Source organism: Mugil cephalus, chromosome 15 (assembly GCF_022458985.1).
Source record: "Mugil cephalus isolate CIBA_MC_2020 chromosome 15, CIBA_Mcephalus_1.1, whole genome shotgun sequence".
NCBI lineage: Eukaryota > Metazoa > Chordata > Actinopteri > Mugiliformes > Mugilidae > Mugil > Mugil cephalus.
In genome coordinates this window covers 3,041,359-3,059,667 of record NC_061784.1, presented here as the reverse complement: position 1 = coordinate 3,059,667, position 18,309 = coordinate 3,041,359, and the positions used below count along the sequence as shown (strand labels likewise).

General features: G+C 41.2%; 3 protein-coding genes across 7 annotated transcripts; 2 read left to right on the top strand and 1 right to left on the bottom strand.

Moving 5' to 3' along the window:
* The first annotated feature begins 555 nt into the window (after positions 1-555).
* plp1b (proteolipid protein 1b) lies at positions 556-5,896 on the top strand. 2 transcript variants are annotated; one of them, XM_047606724.1, is made up of 7 exons: positions 556-719; positions 2,667-2,853; positions 2,944-3,100; positions 3,311-3,488; positions 3,760-3,833; positions 4,056-4,121; positions 5,021-5,896. In XM_047606724.1, the coding sequence occupies exons 1-7, from the start codon at positions 716-718 to the stop codon at positions 5,090-5,092; spliced, it is 738 nt and encodes a 245-aa protein (XP_047462680.1). In that variant the 5' UTR covers positions 556-715; the 3' UTR covers positions 5,093-5,896. The 2 variants fall into 2 exon arrangements, with proteins under 2 accessions (XP_047462680.1, XP_047462679.1); XM_047606723.1 differs by lacking the exon at positions 556-719 and adding an exon at positions 2,021-2,279.
* A 2-nt stretch (positions 5,897-5,898) lies between these two features.
* Positions 5,899-16,762, bottom strand: si:dkey-125i10.3 (proteoglycan 4). 3 transcript variants are annotated; one of them, XM_047606720.1, is made up of 10 exons: positions 16,636-16,762; positions 15,544-15,581; positions 15,330-15,438; positions 15,076-15,153; positions 8,503-8,595; positions 8,048-8,372; positions 6,762-7,873; positions 6,580-6,642; positions 6,386-6,485; positions 5,899-6,284 (listed from the first exon to the last, which is right to left on the bottom strand). In XM_047606720.1, the coding sequence occupies exons 2-10, from the start codon at positions 15,551-15,553 to the stop codon at positions 6,180-6,182; spliced, it is 1,995 nt and encodes a 664-aa protein (XP_047462676.1). In that variant the 5' UTR covers positions 15,554-15,581; positions 16,636-16,762; the 3' UTR covers positions 5,899-6,179. The 3 variants fall into 3 exon arrangements, with proteins under 3 accessions (XP_047462676.1, XP_047462674.1, XP_047462675.1); XM_047606718.1 differs by having other exon boundaries at positions 6,762-8,372; XM_047606719.1 differs by having other exon boundaries at positions 6,762-8,372; positions 15,544-15,709; positions 16,636-16,722.
* Positions 9,069-12,761, top strand: LOC125021000 (MFS-type transporter clz9-like). 2 transcript variants are annotated; one of them, XM_047606721.1, is made up of 2 exons: positions 9,069-9,387; positions 10,376-12,761. In XM_047606721.1, the coding sequence occupies exon 2, from the start codon at positions 10,379-10,381 to the stop codon at positions 11,672-11,674; it is 1,296 nt and encodes a 431-aa protein (XP_047462677.1). In that variant the 5' UTR covers positions 9,069-9,387; positions 10,376-10,378; the 3' UTR covers positions 11,675-12,761. The 2 variants fall into 2 exon arrangements, with proteins under 2 accessions (XP_047462677.1, XP_047462678.1); XM_047606722.1 differs by having other exon boundaries at positions 9,091-9,152.
* Positions 16,763-18,309: the final 1,547 nt, after the last annotated feature.

The following is an 18,309-nucleotide window of genomic DNA, read 5'->3' as shown; positions in this document are numbered from 1 at the left end:
TGAACAGGTACACAAAAATCAAAAAGTTGGAATAATTTTGTTTTCAGACAACTGCTTTTATTCATATTCATAGGACTCCCACTGTCACAACACTGTCACAGTCCTTCCACAAGAAATGATAAAAAAAATATTTAGATCCAACTTTATGGCCATATAACAGTGTATTTAAAGTGAATTCATTAAAAAAAAAGAGACAAGTTTGAGAGGAAAACATTACTGGGTGGTTGAGTTATTTTGAATTAAATAAGTGTCAAAACATATTACGTTTTCCTGGAAACATAATTATTTTAGAGTTGTCAGAATGTATCAATTATGTTATATTTCTGACTGATATCCTGTGTAAATTGTGCATGCAAATTTGACTAAATTATTTATGGTTGAGATTAATAAAAAGAAAGAACTGAGGGAATAATCAGAACGGTCAAAATTTAATAAATAGCAGCAAAAACGAGAAGAAAGTTCATATTTGGATTTGTGGCCCACTCTCTGTCCTCAGCCCTGAACCCGTGGCTCCATAAATAATGACTGGCAGCTGAAATGGGACTTTGTGACTTTAAGATGTGACTCCGGGAGATGTGGTCTATCTATTGTTGATGAGACAAAAGCGCGAGTCAGATTCATATAGGAGTGGCGGGGAATAACTCCTCATATCCTCATATCACAGTCACAAAGCCACCCAGCAAAACTTCAATAACCCCTGCACTTCTTTCTGGACATGGGTGAGTGCACCAAATTTTTAATATGGCTTATCATTTGTTATTAATGTGATGTGAAGAAGAAAAAAAGAGAATTCCAATAACTTACTAATGTTTGCCTTTAATATGCCCTTTCTATCCTTTGACACTGTCTTGGCTTCATGCACTGTGAGAAAGGTTAGCTGCAAATTAATCCTGTGTATTGGTTTATCAGAATTTACAATTGATTCCCCTATTGCTTTTTTTCCCAGCATTAGATACAGCTAAACAAGTCGTTATGATTTGAAGACTTGGTTGTAAAGAAATCCTCAAGCCAGGATTACTCTAGTTTGCAGGAAAGAAAGAAGTCCTTGTTCCCTCCTCAAACATCTTTTAATCACGGACTAGACTGGAATCAGAGTGGCTGAGAGATATAGCCAGCAACTCTAATCATTCCAAGGCCATGCCAGGTCACTCATGTGAAAGAGGTCAGATACTCCCACATGTGTCGTGGGTATAAATTAACAAATTTCCATGAGAACCGTGTACCCAGAGAACTTATGCTAAGCATTTTTTTTATTTATTTATTTTTATCTCACTTGTAAACAACTTGTGAGCTCACTTTATCACATTTTTAACAGCTCTGGAGTCTTGTTTAATTGTCTGTCATGTGCTTTGAATCCACCTATGCCTTTTGCAGCAAATTCAAGTGGAGGCTGTGATATCACTCCATCATTGTAACCACTGCTGCAGCAGGGCACAGCTGAAGTGTAGGCGTTCGCAGGCGCTATCATTTTTGGGACTAACAGTGTTTCTGCTGTTGCTATTTATACTTTAGTAGCCATTTGTTTAACTCGCTGCTTTTCTTCCTCCCAACTAAAACACAACAGAATGGGAAGCTGTCAAGAAAGATTTTGCAAATGCAGATCAAGCACGTACGGATTTCCCAATGTGCATCGCCAAAACTCTTACTTTGAGAGGGGTTGTTGATGTTGTTGTTATATTCAAATTACCCCTCTGGTTCATTAAGACTCCACCCACTCTTTGAACACTTGAACCCAGCCCCCGCCAGCATTGACACTCAGTGCCATGGTACCAGTCTCAGCCAGCTGTGCACAGAGGATGGCCTGAGAAGTGAGACGGTCCTGGTGGCCCCTCCGCCGCCACATACAACATAATGTGTGTGTGCACTGTGGCACGATGGTCTTTGTTTGTTTGACATCACTGCCCTTTGTTCCTCCCTGATCATAGCAAATACAAAGGATATTGTATCTGTAGCCACAAAGAGAAGCTCTTTCTTCAGGCCCCTGAAGCCAATGTATCACCACCATCCCTCAGTCGCCTGGTGACGCCTGTAACCGCCGGAGAAAGAGGGCTGGACCAGATGTAGTAAGGGCTGAGCTGTGAGGTGATGGTACAAGCAGAGGAGCTTTTACATACGGATGAAATCAGCGCAGAGAGGCTTATTTTACAGTAGCTTTACCTTGTAGGCAGCACTACACAAGTACATCACTGGTTGGCACTGGGATCTTTCTTGTTGTGGAGTACAGGATCAGAAGCAGCAAATGTTTCCGGTCAGGCAGCCTTGGCTTTGCAAAGCCTTAGGTGCTTTCCTCTATGTCATTTCTGGCAATGCATTTATTAACACTCTGGATATTTGCTACCTGCTTCAACTGCGCAGCTTACACTGGAAGACGTGCATGAGATTGTTGTGAACTCATTGGTGGCTGCTTTTGTTTGGACGCTTCATTGGGACTCGCTGCTTGAACTCTTATTTGTCACTGCTGACTAATTTTTTTTTTAATTTTTTCGTTCTCGCTTTCTTGCCTGTTGATGGGGATTTGGTGTGTGCTCATGGATTTGCAGAGAGAGCGCGCCCTTTTTCATAGCTCCCCCACAGGGTGAAAGGGTCCCCCACCGTGGCATAGATGTGTTGTGTGGTTATATGTGCGGTGTGTGCCGCCTGTGTGCTGATATATTATGCCCCCTCAGGTTGTTATGATTGCTGTATCCGGTGCATTGGGGCAGTGCCCTACCCCTCCCTGGTGGCCACCTTGCTGTGCTATGCTGGCATGGCTCTATTTTGTGGATGTGGGCACGAAGCGCTGACCCAGACAGAAGTCCTCGTCGAGACTTACTTTGCCCGCAATGTTCAGGACTTTGCAGTCATGGCTTCTTTGTGAGTGATGCATCTATACTTTTTTTTTTTTTTCAATTGTGATTTGTTTCATTTGATCTTGTAACTGACTTCTCACTGTGATTATCTCAGTATCAAATACTTCCAGTATGTGATCTACGGGCTGGCGTCATTTTTCTTCCTCTATGGTATCCTGCTGCTGGCTGAGGGCTTCTACACTACAAGTGCTGTCAAGCAGACCTTTGGCGAATTCAGGAGTACCCAGTGTGGCCGTTGCCTCAGCCTGACGGTGAGAACTAGGGTGGGGGAGGAGGGAGAGATGACGCCAGGTCATTGATGCTGAATGCTGGCTTGTTTCAGCTCCTTCACTCAATGAAGTGCTCTTTGTTTCTCTAGTTTCTACGCAGAATTAAGTTTGATAGCTGATCATCCCACTGAGAGCTGAAGGTCTATGCTTCAGCCCTTGTGGCTTAATGTGCTGCACTTTTCATTTCAACAGTTTATCGTGGTGACGTACGTCTTGGCCTTCATCTGGCTGGCAGTGTTTGCCTTCACTGCTATTCCTGTCTTCTTCCTGTTCAACATGGAGCAGACCTGCCACAACATCAACATCCTCGCTGAAACCACCCCCAGCATTAATCAGCACGGCTGGATTTGCATGGACGCCAGGCAGTATGGTGGGTTGTTCTTATAATGACTGACCGCATGTCCGCCCTGATGAGAATGTTAATGTGCCCTTGAAAGCATTGAATGAATCATTTGGGAGTGTCTGCAAAGCCGATGGTTGAATTAGTTATAAAATAATGACGATAACTACACCTTTATTCTAATTTCTTCGCCGCTCTTCCACTGATATCCTGAGTGTGCGCAGGAACTCGAATGCGTCATAGCTCATCGTGATTCAGCAATGGTGAGAGCCACTTCACTTACGTCATGTCTTTATTTAAGGTCTGCTCCCTTGGAATGCGATGCCAGGCAAGGCTTGTGGAATGACCTTGGCATCTATTTGCAAAACCAGCGAAGTGAGTAGTTACATCAGATATTCATTTTACAGTCTGGTATTTCATTTTAACATTATTACATTAAAATCCATCTTTACACTCTAATTAAAATTTATTCCATAATATTAGTGGATGTATGTGTTTTGAGTGAGTGAACATTGTTTACATAATGGAATGACACAGATAAAAGACTGATTAAATCAAATTTAAACTTATCTGTGTTTCTTTCTGTGTGTCTTACAGTTCTACGTCACCTATGACTTGTACATAGCTGCATTTGCAGGGGCTGGGATCACTCTCTTAGCACTGGTGAGCACATACTTTCTGTTTTTATGAACATTTAAGCTTCCTTATATAAATACTGCCAATTGGATCTAAACTAAGTCAGTGGTATTTAAGATATCCAGATTGTTTAGGTGTTATTTGGTACAAGAAAAGTGCATGAAACTCTGTTGGTGATCACTGAACGTATATAGAGACGGGTGGACATTCTGTAACATCATCCATAGGATTTCTGAAGAGCAGTTTTGAGGCTCATTGTGGTGACTCAAGCAGTCGCTGCTTTGCCAGTGCCTGGTATAACCAGCTATTTCAAAAATGGTCAAATAAAGCATGTGTGGAGCTGGGGCAGGTGGGAAATCTGTGATAACACCCACCGTTTATTAAAAGTGACTATGCCTTAAATTATGCAGCCCTTCCAGCTTTGATTTAATTTAAATAGGTGAGCTCTTTAATAATGTATTAGCTAAAGACAGTCTCTGAACCAGGCTGTAATCATGTTTGTTTCTGCTGGTAAGGCAATTTAACACAGGGATCTATGGGGATTGACACGATTGTAACAATAGCCTCAAGTGGCCATTTGAGGAAGAGCAGTTTTTGGAACGTTTTGCATTGCTTTTTCTTTTTCAGCCCTAAAATTATTGCTATTTCTAGAAATAATTCCTACCAACACTGCTCATGGCAAAGCAAGTGTATTATTGGGGCAGATAGGGACGCTGTCAGAGTCTGTTTTCAATGCTGTGAGCACCGCAAACAAAATTCCAGTCTTTCCAGTTCATATCGAGCAGAAACCTCACGGATGGATTTTTCAACATATCATGTTTAAACAAACCAAAACTGACTTCATTTCTGGAAAGATATCACTTCCCTACTTGGTTGTATGTTTTCTCCACCATTCTTCCCATGCCTATTAATGTCTTCTTTTGCAGTTTCTGTATCTGGTTCCCACGACCTACAACTACGCAGTGTTGCGGTTCCTGGGCAGCAAAGGTGTCCGCTAAGTTTAACACCTTTGTCCCGATCAACCCCATCCTCTGGCTAGGCTATGAGATGGACAGTCAACACATGCAACATTCACATGCATCACGTGGAAACTTCCAAACCTGGATCTCCTGCTAGTATTTCTTTTGACGCGTTGTCCAATAACAGACGAATGTTTCTCATGTATGAACAACAGACAGAGAGATGAAGATGATCCACACCCGCCAATAAGCTCTGGTCTTCTCCTCAAGCCATCCTCTAAAATGATTCTCTTAGCTTTGTTGTTCATTTTCCTTTTTGCAGATTGTTTCTTCCATTCTGTCCGTTTTACGAGGCTTCATTGGTGCTGATTGTGATGTATGATGTTTCATGAATAATTAACAGAAATGACAGCTTGCCTTGCAAGTCATAACTGCATACACACCGTTCAGTGTTAACTGATGCACATACTGGTTCTGAATATGATTTAGCTGCTGCCTCATTATCACCATCTTGCGTGTCAAGACTGTGAACTAAAACGAGTGAAGCTGAATGTACCAAAGTTCCCCTTTGAGCTTCTCACTGCCCGATACATGTTCTTTGCATTCCCTCATAATGTATTTTGGCTTTGTGTAAATGCCAACACATGCATGTACAGTAGGGGTGAAACAAACACCTGTATTTCTGAATGTGTTTTGCTTACTGCTAAAAATTGGTGGGTTTATGTGACCAAGAGGCTGATGCTTCAATAACCGGCCTCCTTATGACTTATGTTTAATGTGTAGCCCTGCTCTTTAGCCTTGTGTGTGCTCATTTGAAATTAAAGGCTGATTAAACCATTCAAATCTAAGGCATTCAACTGATTTTATTTCAACCATATACAATATGTCACATTTAAATCATTTATGCTGATTGTGATGTATTTCCTTTAAGCATTTATGGCAATTACTGCAACAAAAAAAAAAAAATAAGGTTCCAAGCCTTTTGAGTATACAATTCTTAGTCACAACAACATCCTGCCTCTCATTATACAGAGTTAGTGAAATAGGGGTGCCATTCTCAATCCAAACACATTAATCACAGCATACTGTGAGTGTTTCCTGACGAGACATTTGTTCCAGTTAGGCTTCAGAGCTCGAGAGTTTGTCTAAAGCACGCATCGCAATGGATTTGCTGGTCATGCAGGAACATGGGGAGGATCAGATCTCCAAGAGCCACAGCACACACAGCACACTGCAAAAACACACGGTTAATATTATGGAAGTACATCCACCAGTCTGCACAATATATACAGAAGAAAAACAAACAAACGCAAAAAATAGAGCATAACAAACCTTCAGACACTCAGGGTGGCAGCATATCAGAGGTTCACTGAATGAGATCTTGGTATTTCCATCGATGACTTTGCCACAGAATGAACAGGATTTGTCATCCCTGAGGAGGACAATTAATGTGACCCTTGTTAACGTTTGTGTATAATAAATACATGAAATCACATAGTCTTTAAAAAATCAAATTAAACCCAAACCTGGTGATATACAGAACTTGTGTAGCATTACGCTCCTCGGTAGGTGATTTAAACTCTTCAGAACTACAAAAATATAATCAGAAAAAGATGAGATGCATTTTTTGTGCACTCAAGTGAAAACATGAATATTATATGAACAGCACTGAATATCATATTATTCCTTTCATTTGAAGCTTACTCACCAGTTAGTGTCAGCACCCTGTTGGTCCAGTTTCAACTCGTCTGAGTGGGATTGCTTTGGATCTTCTGTAGGTTTAGTCACAGTTTCAGCTGAGCGGGGATCCTCATCTAATGCATCTGTCAGTTCAATGGGTCTATCTAAAATGTCCTGAGCGGCTTCAGGTTTAATAGCATCCTCGATGTTCAACTCCACAGTGCGGTCTGCTGGACTCTCAGGTGCTGGCTGGGGGCTCTCTTCCACAGCAGAATTATCAACACGCTGGGCTTGACACTCAACCACTTCTTCAGTCCCGGGCTCAGAAGCAGATTGTGTAGGAGATTCAGATGTAGGAGGAACCGGCGCTGGTTGCTCACTGTTAAGTAGAGAAGCTTCTCCCGGTGTTACATTATTTACATCCAGGTTCTCAGGCGGTGTCTCCACCACAACCTCAGCTGGAGTTTCAGTAGCATCTTTTGTGTCTTCTTTTGGAGGACACTTCTCACAATTTGCCTTTATTTCAGCAGCAGGCTGAGTGGGTAGTTCGGATGCAGTATCAAAGACACGTTGAACACTATCAGGCAGATTAGCATCTGCTTGTTTTGCTGCAGGAGCTACAGGGGTGTCTTCAGGCAGTGACTCGGCTACAACCTTTGCCGAAGCTCCTACTGTTTCTTCTGCACCTTCACCTTTACAAGTAACCTCAGTAGTTTCATTAGCAAATTGAGGAGGGGGGTCACGTAGGGTATCAAGGACCAGATCCACACTGTTGGCAGGGGTCTCAGATGATTCCACTTCAGCTACAGCTTTAACTGTTTCATTTGTGTCATCTCCTGGAGGGCATTTCTCAGAACTAACTAACTCTGTTTCAGACTCCACCACAGCCTCGTCTACAGCCTCATTTGTCACGTCAGATGTCTCAGGAAATGATTCCACCATGACCTTAGTTGCAGTCACAACAATATCTTCTTTTGCCGGATCCTCCATTTTTGTCGAATCATCTTTTGGCTCTGTTTGGGTTGTGTTTTCCTCTTGAGGTTCCAGTGCAGCAAGGACTTCAGCAGTGTCTTTACTCTCCACTGTGCTCTGTTGCTCTGCAACAGAATTTTCCACATTAACGTCTGCAGACACTTTGGCCTCACTTTGGTCTGGGTTTGATGGTTTAGCTGGTGTATCAACATGTTCTGCCTTGTTTTCTGCTGTTGTGTTGACATTTGGTTGCTCTACTGGCTCCACGGGAAAAACCATCTCTGGATTTCCTTTTGCTGGCAGAGCTGTTTGGATAGGTTCTTCCTCTGCAGACACTTTGGCCTCACTTTGGTCTGGGTTTGATGGTTTAGCTGGTGTATCAACATGTTCTGCCTTGTTTTCTGCTGTTGTGTTGACATTTGGTTGCTCTACTGGCTCCACGGGAAACACCATCTCTGGATTTCCTTTTGCTGGCGGAGCTGTTTGGATAGGTTCTTCCACATGAACATCTGCCAAGACCCCAGCAGCCCCCTCACTATGTTCCACGTTTGACTCAACAACTGGCGCGTCACCATTTTCCTCCTTGTTTTCTGTAGTTCTGTCTGCTTCTGAGTTTTCTTGTTGTGATGTACACTTTTGAGCAAGTTCGCCTGTGAGTGCTTGGGGCCTGAAACAGAGAGTGTTATTTATTCATACCTATGTAAAAAAAAAAAAAAAAAATGAACAAAATAGTTATACTCAGCATCTTTAAATTACTTGAAGTTACAGTCAGCACAGAGTTGCTTGTGTATACTTACTTAGTATCGCCCCTGCTTTCCACTGTTGTACCCTCAGGCTCAACATCTTTATGGGAAGGGATAACTTCACCATTCTCCTGATTGGCTGAATCACTAAAACAAAAAGCAGAAAATAGAAAGCTTGCAAAACACTGTCTGACACTCAACAAACAATCAATATTTGATTTAAACGTTCAGACGTAACAAAAAGGAATAATGCAAACCCTGAAACAAGTGGATGTGCAGAGGAGCAATGAATAGTATCAGGCTTTTCTTTAATGAATTACAATTCATACATACCTTTGAGATGGAATGACCTCTGGACTCAGTAAAGAGTACCAACAAAACACTAACATCAGCTTTAACATCTTGAATTCCGAACATGTTGAAAACTGTTCTAATTTGATCATATATATTAAGAGGTTGCAAGATGATGGTTTGTGTATATTTCACCCACTTAAATTCAACAGCAAATTGAGAAATATTTTTTCCTTCTCCTTTTCCATTTCGCAGATGAACCTGTACTTTATATACATACTGTATGGGATGGGCACTTATTTTGGAAGGTTTTACTTTTAAAAACACCGTCACCCAGCAGCTTCCGGGTTTGTTCCGCTGTGTCCTAGCTTCATGTAGTAGCAGTCTCACGCTAGCTGACGGGAACATGTGAGGTACTAATCAAATGTAACTGCGTAATTTTGAATTTCTCTAACCGACAGACATGTAGTGCAGACTACAGAAAAAACGCCGCCGTATGGTCTTGTTTTTTCCATACAACAATAACTCAAAAGTCTTCGCTGTATTGCCGTTTACACACAGTAACGCTCCGGTTCGCGGCGGCAGAACTACCGCAGAACAGTTGTCTCCTCCGTCCTACTAAAATAGTACAAGGACCCTCCAGGACCCGTAAGTTAGTCATTTGTCAGTTTCCTTATGCTTGAGGACAGCTTTGACTGAGACAGAAAATATAAGTACAGTATCACTTTAAGAGAAAGACCAGCGAACCTGTTTGGTTTCCCTCAGTGGTCTCTCAGGATGAGTTCAAGTGCCGACCGGTTTTTTGGTCATCAAAGGACCACAGCAGTGGTGTCAAACTCATTTTAGTTTGGGGGGGCCACATTCGGATGGACTGGACCAGCACCATAACAGCATAATAACCTATAACATATAACTCTGGATTTTATTCCATTTGTTTTAGTGCAAAGAAGAACAAGTAAATTAGTTTACATAAAACAAACTATCCTTCAAAACAAATTCAGTTTCTTAAGAAAAATAAGTGTAATTTGGGCCCTTTGCAGTCTGCTGTTTAGTCCTGGATCCCAGTTTTGTGTTCTGTCCATGTCTCTTACTGAAACAAATTATGGATAGCATATAGTCATCTTTGTAATTTTTACACTTTGCAAATTAATGCTACGGGCCAGTTTAGACCCTCTTGCGGGCAGCTTTTGGCCCATGGTCCATATGTTTAACACCTGTGGACTAGAGGGTCAACTTCCTCATATCAGGAACAATAACTGACTGATGTTGTCCATGTAAAAATCCAGACAAGATAACGTTTTGGACAGCATGTACTGTTATGTTGATAATTTATATGTACTTTTTTTTCCTATCACATCGTAAATTGAAAATAAAAAAACAATAAGATATGTTTTTCTTCCAACGGAGTTTGTAAAGTTTGTCACGTATCTTAAAGCAACTATAGTCATTGCTTAATATATTAACATGTACAGGTGTTTTACATCTGCACATTGACCTACTGTACAGGATTTCTATCAATGTTTGTATTGCACTTGAAAGCAACACCACATAGGAACATTTTCAATTTGTTTATACTATTGTTGCAGTTTTTTGCTATCATATTTTTGATGCATTTTCCCTTGTCCCGTTTTCTTAGAAAATGCCATCAAGAAACCATCTTGACAAAATTGGCAGGAAGAAAAAGAAGAAATGGACAGAAGAGGCCATGGAACGTGCACTGATAGAGGTGAAGTCAGGAAGGTGCACGGTGAGACAGGCTGCCAAGGAGTTTGGAGTCCCTAAATCTTCGCTGGGGGACAGAGTCAGTGGACGGGTGGCGCCGGGGAGTCGCAGCGGGCCCGCTCAGCTCATAACATCTGCTGACGAGGAACTGTTGGTTGAGTTCTCCTTATACATGTCCAAGCATGGATTCCCACTTACTAAGCAGCAGCTGGTGTCTTTTGCTTCATCGATTTATAAGCGGCAGCACCGCAGGGTGGCATTTTCCAAACTGGGCCAGACATGGTGGCTTAATTTTAGAAAACGGCAAGAAAAGAACATTACTATTCAGCCAGCGGACAATGTGGTTCGTGGCAGGACGGTATGTGTGAGGAAGGAAGCCGTCGATCAGTTTTTTCACCTGCTGAGCACTATTTTAGATGCTCATGAGCTGAGAGACAAGCCTCACCAAATTTACAACTGCAATGAAACAGGCTTCCAGCTGGGCAGGAAGAGGGTCATTCACCCCAAATCTGCCAGTCTGGGCTACAAGCCAGCGCCAGGATTAAGGGACCACATCTCTGTCCTGGCTTGCTTTAGCGCAGCTGGACAGGACATTCCCCCGTTTGTCATCTACTCAAAAGCCTATCCTGGGGGAGTATGTTACAAGACGCAAGGGCCGCCGCATGCCCTCTATGGGTGGACTGACTCGGGGTGCATCAACTCAGACCTCTTCAAGAAATGGTTCCTCAAACATTTCCTCGTGCACACACCAAAGGAGCGTCCGCTGCTGCTGATATTTGATGGACACAAGTCGCCCGTGAGCCTGGAGGTTGTGGAATCGGCCCGTAAGGAGGGCATCATCCTTCTGTGCCTCCCTCCTCATTGCTCTCACATCCTGCAGCCGCTCGACGCCGGTCTCTTTGTTGTCCTGAAGCAGCGTTTTGCGTCACTCATAGGCGACGGCTGCACCACTGACACGCACTTCGCAGTCAGCAAGAAGGAGTTCTCGGGTGTTTTTAAAGGGACTTACCAGGTAGCAAAGGAAGAGGAAGGTGTACGAATTGTCAAGGAAGGCTTTAGGAAATGTGGCATCTATCCGCTAAACCCCTTTGCTATCAGTGAGGGGCATTTAGCGCCGTCACACAGCGTTAGCCCCGCATCTGGACCCTCATCCACAACAGCACAGGGGGTGCACAGTGTAGGAGACCTCGCAGACGCTGGACCCTCCTCCTAACCCATTACTTAGCGACTGCAAAATTCAACAAACCCTAAATAAGCTCGGGCCAGTTCTGTCATTTGAGACACTCAACACATTTCCGCAGGTTTCAGCACAACCCCCTCCAGCCTCCCTGCAGAGTTTGTCAGCTCGCCAGAGCAAAGTGGTGTGTTGATGTTAATTACTCGTATTGTCAGATTTTGGAAATTGAAAAATAATGTTTGTGTGCTGCACAACAGCGGTTACCGCCTGGTGGAGTTCCCAGGATAAATGTAAAAGAGTGGCAGGACTTTTAAAGGAACGGGGGGAAAAATACAAGTTTTCTATTACACAAAATTATGTCTAAGTATTCTCACTTAGTCTGTGATTTTTGTGAGTTATTGAATGTAAGTCAAAAAAAAAGACACAAGTAGATGTTATTACACTTAGGAACCCAGGGATCACAGGCGAAAGTGCACAACAAATTTAAGTTAAACACTGTTTTCTTCTTGTTTGATACTTCAGGGCCCTCAGGTAGCTAAGCTAACAACCATCAACCATGTGCTTAATTTCAGTTTTGTGGAATCAATTGAAAATATACAACTGTACACTGAGACCTGTCTCTGTAGCTCTGTGTTGATCAAACTGGTGCTTCACTCCCATATAAATGCAGCTAATATGTTTAAGTGATCTAACAAATCCACCTAATTATTCTAAACACCCTGACCCAGATTTTAAGGTTTGGCCACATGTTCTGGTGTTAATTGTCTACGGACGTACATAATTACAGGCTCAATTGTGTGTTGCCCGTGCTGAAGATTTGCCAAAAAGCTGTAATCATAAGTAATTTCCTCCTATATGGTGTTGAAGAGAAATGATAACATGTCTCATTTCTTTTGTAAATCTGTTATTCCTTTACTCAAGTATTCTGAATGTTCTTGGTCTTTAGGGAACTATAAAAGGAATATTTTGTCTTAATTATCGTTTGAGAAAAGTTGGGCCTTTTTATAAATTTGGTAGGAGCGTGTGTAGAAATAATTTTGTCAAGTTATGGTTTCTCTTGACGCAAAAGCATGGAAATATCTCAGGGAGAAAATCCAGAAGAATAAAGATCTTCACTCACAAATTTGTCCATGGGCTTAATAATTTATCCAGCGTGGTTGTATTCAGCCTGTGTGTGTGTGTGTGTGTGTGTGTGTGTGTGTGTGTGTGTGTGTGTGTGTGTGTGTGTGTGTGTGTGTGTGTGTGTGTGTGTGTGTGTGTGTGTCATGTGCTTGAGTCGAGTGATGTAATATCAATGCAATAGGTACATTTTCTAACAATACCCAGACGGTAAATATTAATGTACCCATTAGTCACTGCAAGTATTATGTGATCAGTTCCAAGAGCGTCTATGTTAACAACACTCATATATATATTTATATATATATATAGCATCTATATTTTTACAGATCATAAATTTTTTATGCTCAGTCTTCTGTGTGATTACCAAAACAATCTGATTAGTACGAAACATTCTTATGATCCGTGCAAATTTAAGGCTGGTAAAATATTTACATACACAACCCAACCTGGGGGATTCATATTTTAGGATTAATTAGAAAGCTTTTGTTTGTTTGTTCATTTATTAATCCCTGGGGAAATTCATTCTCATTTAATCCATTAAACTGTGCACATACAGCAAATATCAGGAACTACACTGACAGGATCAAATACACTCGTTCAGTGGCTCATTAATGCAGGTATGTTACCAGCCAATCACATGGCAGAAACAATTATTACTGGCATGTAGACATGGTTCAGATCATCACAATGGGAATGGCATGTGTTTCAAGTGACTCTGAAAGTGGTGTGTTTGAGTATTATTCACGCACGACCAAAAACTATTCAGTGAGCTAGTATGCCTTGTTGATTCTGTTGACAGAAATCCAACTATGAATACACAACACTCCTAACCTTGAATCAGGTGGACTACACCACACAGCGTGCCCCGCTCGTCCAGCTGAGAACAGGAAACTAAGGGTTTGCAAGGGTTCCACAAAATGTAATAAAAGATTATTGCCTAGTTGCGTGAGTATTGATTTCTGTGGCTTTTCTGTGGTTAAGGTCAGAATTTGGCATGAACTACATGGATCCGTTCTGCCTTGTATCGCACCTTATCCATCCTTCCTATGTATGTAGTATACACAACCAGTCAAATGCTTGGACAAACTTTCGACTGGTAGTGTACTTCTGTCTCCATTTCTCCATTTTTATTTTTTAACTATCATCAGCTACCACCAGCTTCTTTTTACTAGTGGCTCTGAAGAGTGTTTTCAACTGAGCTACTGTGACCAAGCAATTTCCCTTGTGGATGAATAAAGTCTGTCTAAGTCTATCAACAGTACTGGTGGGTGGCGGTGTAACGGTGTGGGGGCTGTTCCCCCTGGCACACTTGGGGACACCTGGTACCAACTGATTTTGATTATATGCCACATTCTAGCTGAATATTGCTGCCGACCATGCCTGTCCCTTCATGATCACAGTGTGCCCATCTTCTGTTGCTACTTCAAGCTGAATAAAACTTATCCTTAGAAGGTCATGGAGGGCTGGAGCCCATCCCAGCAGCCTGTACAAGATCGGCCATCTTGTCATAGCACCATGTCAAAAAGCTTAGATCACCTCAGGCTGGTTTCTTGAACGTGAACATGAGTTCATGCATAATGATCTCAATCCAACAGAGTACATCTGGCGTGTGGTGCACCAGGAGATTCACATCATGTTGTTCGGCTGACAAATCTGCAGGGACTGTGATCCTATCATGTATGACCCTATCATGTATATAATGTTATATCATGTATACAAAATGAAACAAACAATATTCAGACACATTGTTGAATCTATGCCACAAAGAACTGAGGTTGGTCTGCAGACAATAGGAGTTCGGTCCCTTTCCTACCCAGGTGTACCTACTGAACTAGCCAGTGACTGTATTTACATATGCAACCCAAACTAGGGATTCATATTTTATGATTTTAATTAGAAATCTTTAGCTGCTGTATGTAATAGCAAGAATGGAGGGATGCCGCGGGGCGGATAGAAAGTATTCAGATTAGGGCTTGTTTAACCTACAGTTTAGACTGCAGTGGAAGGTTGGTCATTATAGATGCAGCACAACCGCCCAGGGCTAACTTGCTGTTTATGTATGTTAATATCACAGATGGTGATTTGTGCCTGCAGCGTGGAAATACTTTTAGCCATTCACTGACACAATTCTCAGGATGGTTTCAATTTGTTGTCTTACAGAACCGCCACCGTCTCGTCCCTCGAACCAAAATGTGTCTCAGTATCACATTTGTATTGTGGGTGAAAAAAATATATATGCAGTTTTTCTCAGTAGCATCCCTTCCTTTTAAAGAGCATTGTAAGATTTTGATGTTCTAAATACTTAAAGCACTTACTCAAATTTCTTGGCAGCTGACAGGACGTATGAGCCCCCTCGAACGGGAGGACGTTTAGTCTCCACAACCTGGACCGTCCTGCAAGATAGAGGAAGATGCTATGAAAGCGCAGCATGCTAATTGTACTAAAGAAGTCGGTGTTTAATTATGTTTGAGAAGCACACACTAAAAAGAAACCCTCATGTATGACGTTGCTTTGTAAAGATACACACTAATGACTAATGTCCATGTGGTATCTGAATGGTTTTGTATACCCTGCTTTGTCTTGTTTCCCTTCATCTTTTGATTTGTGGATCCAGCTGCCGTCGTTCTTCAGTGCAGTCCGCACCCTGATGTTTCGAATCACCTGGGTTCTGTCAACATCTGCAACACAACGCACACACACCCATGTCCATCAGCACTGGATACCAAGCATTATTTCTGTGCCTCATTCAATTTGATAAACAGAGGAAATGTTGCCTGGCTTGCCTTTTGCCATGATGCTGATGCCTTCTCAGACGTTCAACCTGAGGAAGTGATTCAAGACGAGCAGGTTAACCTATATTCTAGTTTAATTGGGTAGTCTTGTGTATTTTATAGCGTTCTTCCTTGTCTGGGTATCTCCTTCACCGCATTCCCACCAGTGACTTCAGACCTGTTACATTGCCAAGAATCACAACCTGTAAAACTGCATTCTGCACAGAAACATGTCTTTACACACACACAGTGTAAAGATGATAAGTATGTATTGTTTGTTATTAACTGCACTGTGAGCAGGAAACAAAATATACAGTCCTTATTCCCTCTTCCCTTCATTTAGTCTTTACTTTCATACTCTATTGTTTGTTTCTGTGAGTACGTACCACCACACAAGTCATCCATTAACTACCTGTACTCATATAATTAGTCAATGTTGTTTTACCATTGTAATATCCTATATTACAAAACTATCTCTACAATATCCATTATCATAATCTACATAAATGATAATACAAAATACTAAATGGTAATGTTATTTTTAATGTATTTTTACTCCTTTACATTACATGTCCTGTAAATGTATGGATTGTGCCCAGCAAAATAAAATTATAATAATTATTATGTTAATAAGAAATGCATTCTACTGTTCATTCACCATGTAATGATAACAAGACTTTCCTGTTTACCAAACTGTACGAAGGAAGTGCATTTTTTTCCTATTACATTTACGAGTGCCCTCCGTGCTATTCTAAAATGAAATTCAATCATAAAATAAAATCTTTCAAACATCCACATTCACAATCCATTTGTTTTCAGTGCAGGTTTTAGCAAATGCCATGTTTACAGTGCCATTTTACATCTTTTTCTGTATCCTCTCAGAGCCCCGTTAACATTTTGACCTGCGCTTAAGTGTTCTAATCTCTTATGATGATGAATCTTTCTGTGGGATGTGCCAGCACCAATTAATAAGGTCAAATTCATTATGCAGAAAGAATAAGAGCTATTTGGACTTTGTAATGAGCCCTTACGGTGAAGAGTTAGAGAACATAAAATATAATACAGAAAATTGTGAATCCATTCATTCCTCACACTTTCTCTCACCTGTCCAGGTCCGCTGTGTCGTCAGAGCAGTGCCGTGTTGAGCCTCCTCTGGGTCTCTGTTTTATGCGGGCAGGTAGGCAGGAAGAGATACTTTTAACTTGAGCTCACCACACATCTCAGATTCCACCCCCTGTTGAGTCTGAAGTGCTGCACATGGATGCTGCTATACAGGCTGGTCAAGTGTGTATGTGTGTATGTGCGTGGGGGGGGGGGGGGGGTTGCATTTCATAATAAATATGCAGTGACTCAGCATTGTCTTATAGTTTCACTGTTTGGAATGTTAAAGTTTCATGTTACAATTCCAGAGATATTTTATTCCATCAAGACTTTAAAACGTTCTCTTTTTTTTATGTACATTATGCATTGTGCATCTCATTTCCTGATCTGTGTGACAACCTTCCACCAATTAAACTGACCTTAAATTATTATTGTTTTGTTTGTTTCTTTGGTTTTACTTGGAAAGTAAGACATTTTTTCACCACTAGTAATCCAGTTTGAAGGATGCCAGGAATCAAGAGAGACCTGATTTCAATGTACTTGGAATTTAATCTACCATCTCATCAGATCCTGTTAAGTTCATTTACACTGAAAACCATTCAAGCAAGAAACTGAAACAGACATACTGACAGGCCTAACCTCAGCCATTTTATGTTTTAATGAAGTGAAATATTCACACTTTGGTCTGTGGGGTATTAAGGGGACAGGAAAGGACAAGTCCCACTTGACTTTGTAAAATGTAAAAAGTGCAACAGTCCATTCTGTACTGGGATGGTGGGTGACATTTTAGAGAAAATGTGGACCTATAAAATTATAACTAACTGCTTGGCTTGACACATCAAGAAGTAAGTTAGAGAATTTTATACACACACACACACACACACACACACACACACACACACACACAAAAGAAATTTATGACAAGGATTTTACATTTGTTCTCCATCTCTAACCACCAGAAAGTCTTCATCATTAAGTTAAGTTTGATTATTCTTGAATAAACTTTCATATTATGTCATATAACACACATGTAGTATACACATGTATACTACGATGAAATATGATCTTTTCAATATGTTACATTTGAAGCTTGTGTGGAATCCAGTCAGACCTCCTCTGTTGCTTTGCCTCCTTCAGCCACCGTCTTCAATAAAAACTCCTAGCGTTCCTTGATGCTTGTTAAACTTATTAAACAGGCAGGACAGTCAGGGTACAGCACATTGTGAACTCAACTGTGTTTTTGTAGCGTTTAAATTCATGCCTTACAATGGAAGGGCCCGAGGTGATAGGCCTGCTATAAGTACTGTAGACTACTACTACTACTACTACTACTAATAATAATAATAATAATAATAATAATAATAATAATGAAAGCTTGTGTGTGTTAAAGTGTATGGAGATTCATTTTACTATGGCTATCGCCTCATCATACACTGCACTGAACATTGAGTTGTATTGCAGCTATAAAATATACCTGTCAATAAAGTTTACAGTGCTGCCATTTGTGATTTACAATGCTTCCAGATCTTGCATTCCATACTGCTTTGATCATGAATATACACATGACATTGAAAGTAAAGTATGTACAGCATGCACAGCCAAAATACAGAATGTTCAGCGGAACTAGGAGTGTAAACGAAACAGCTTTAAACTCACTGTGCTATGTGAATAAAGGGA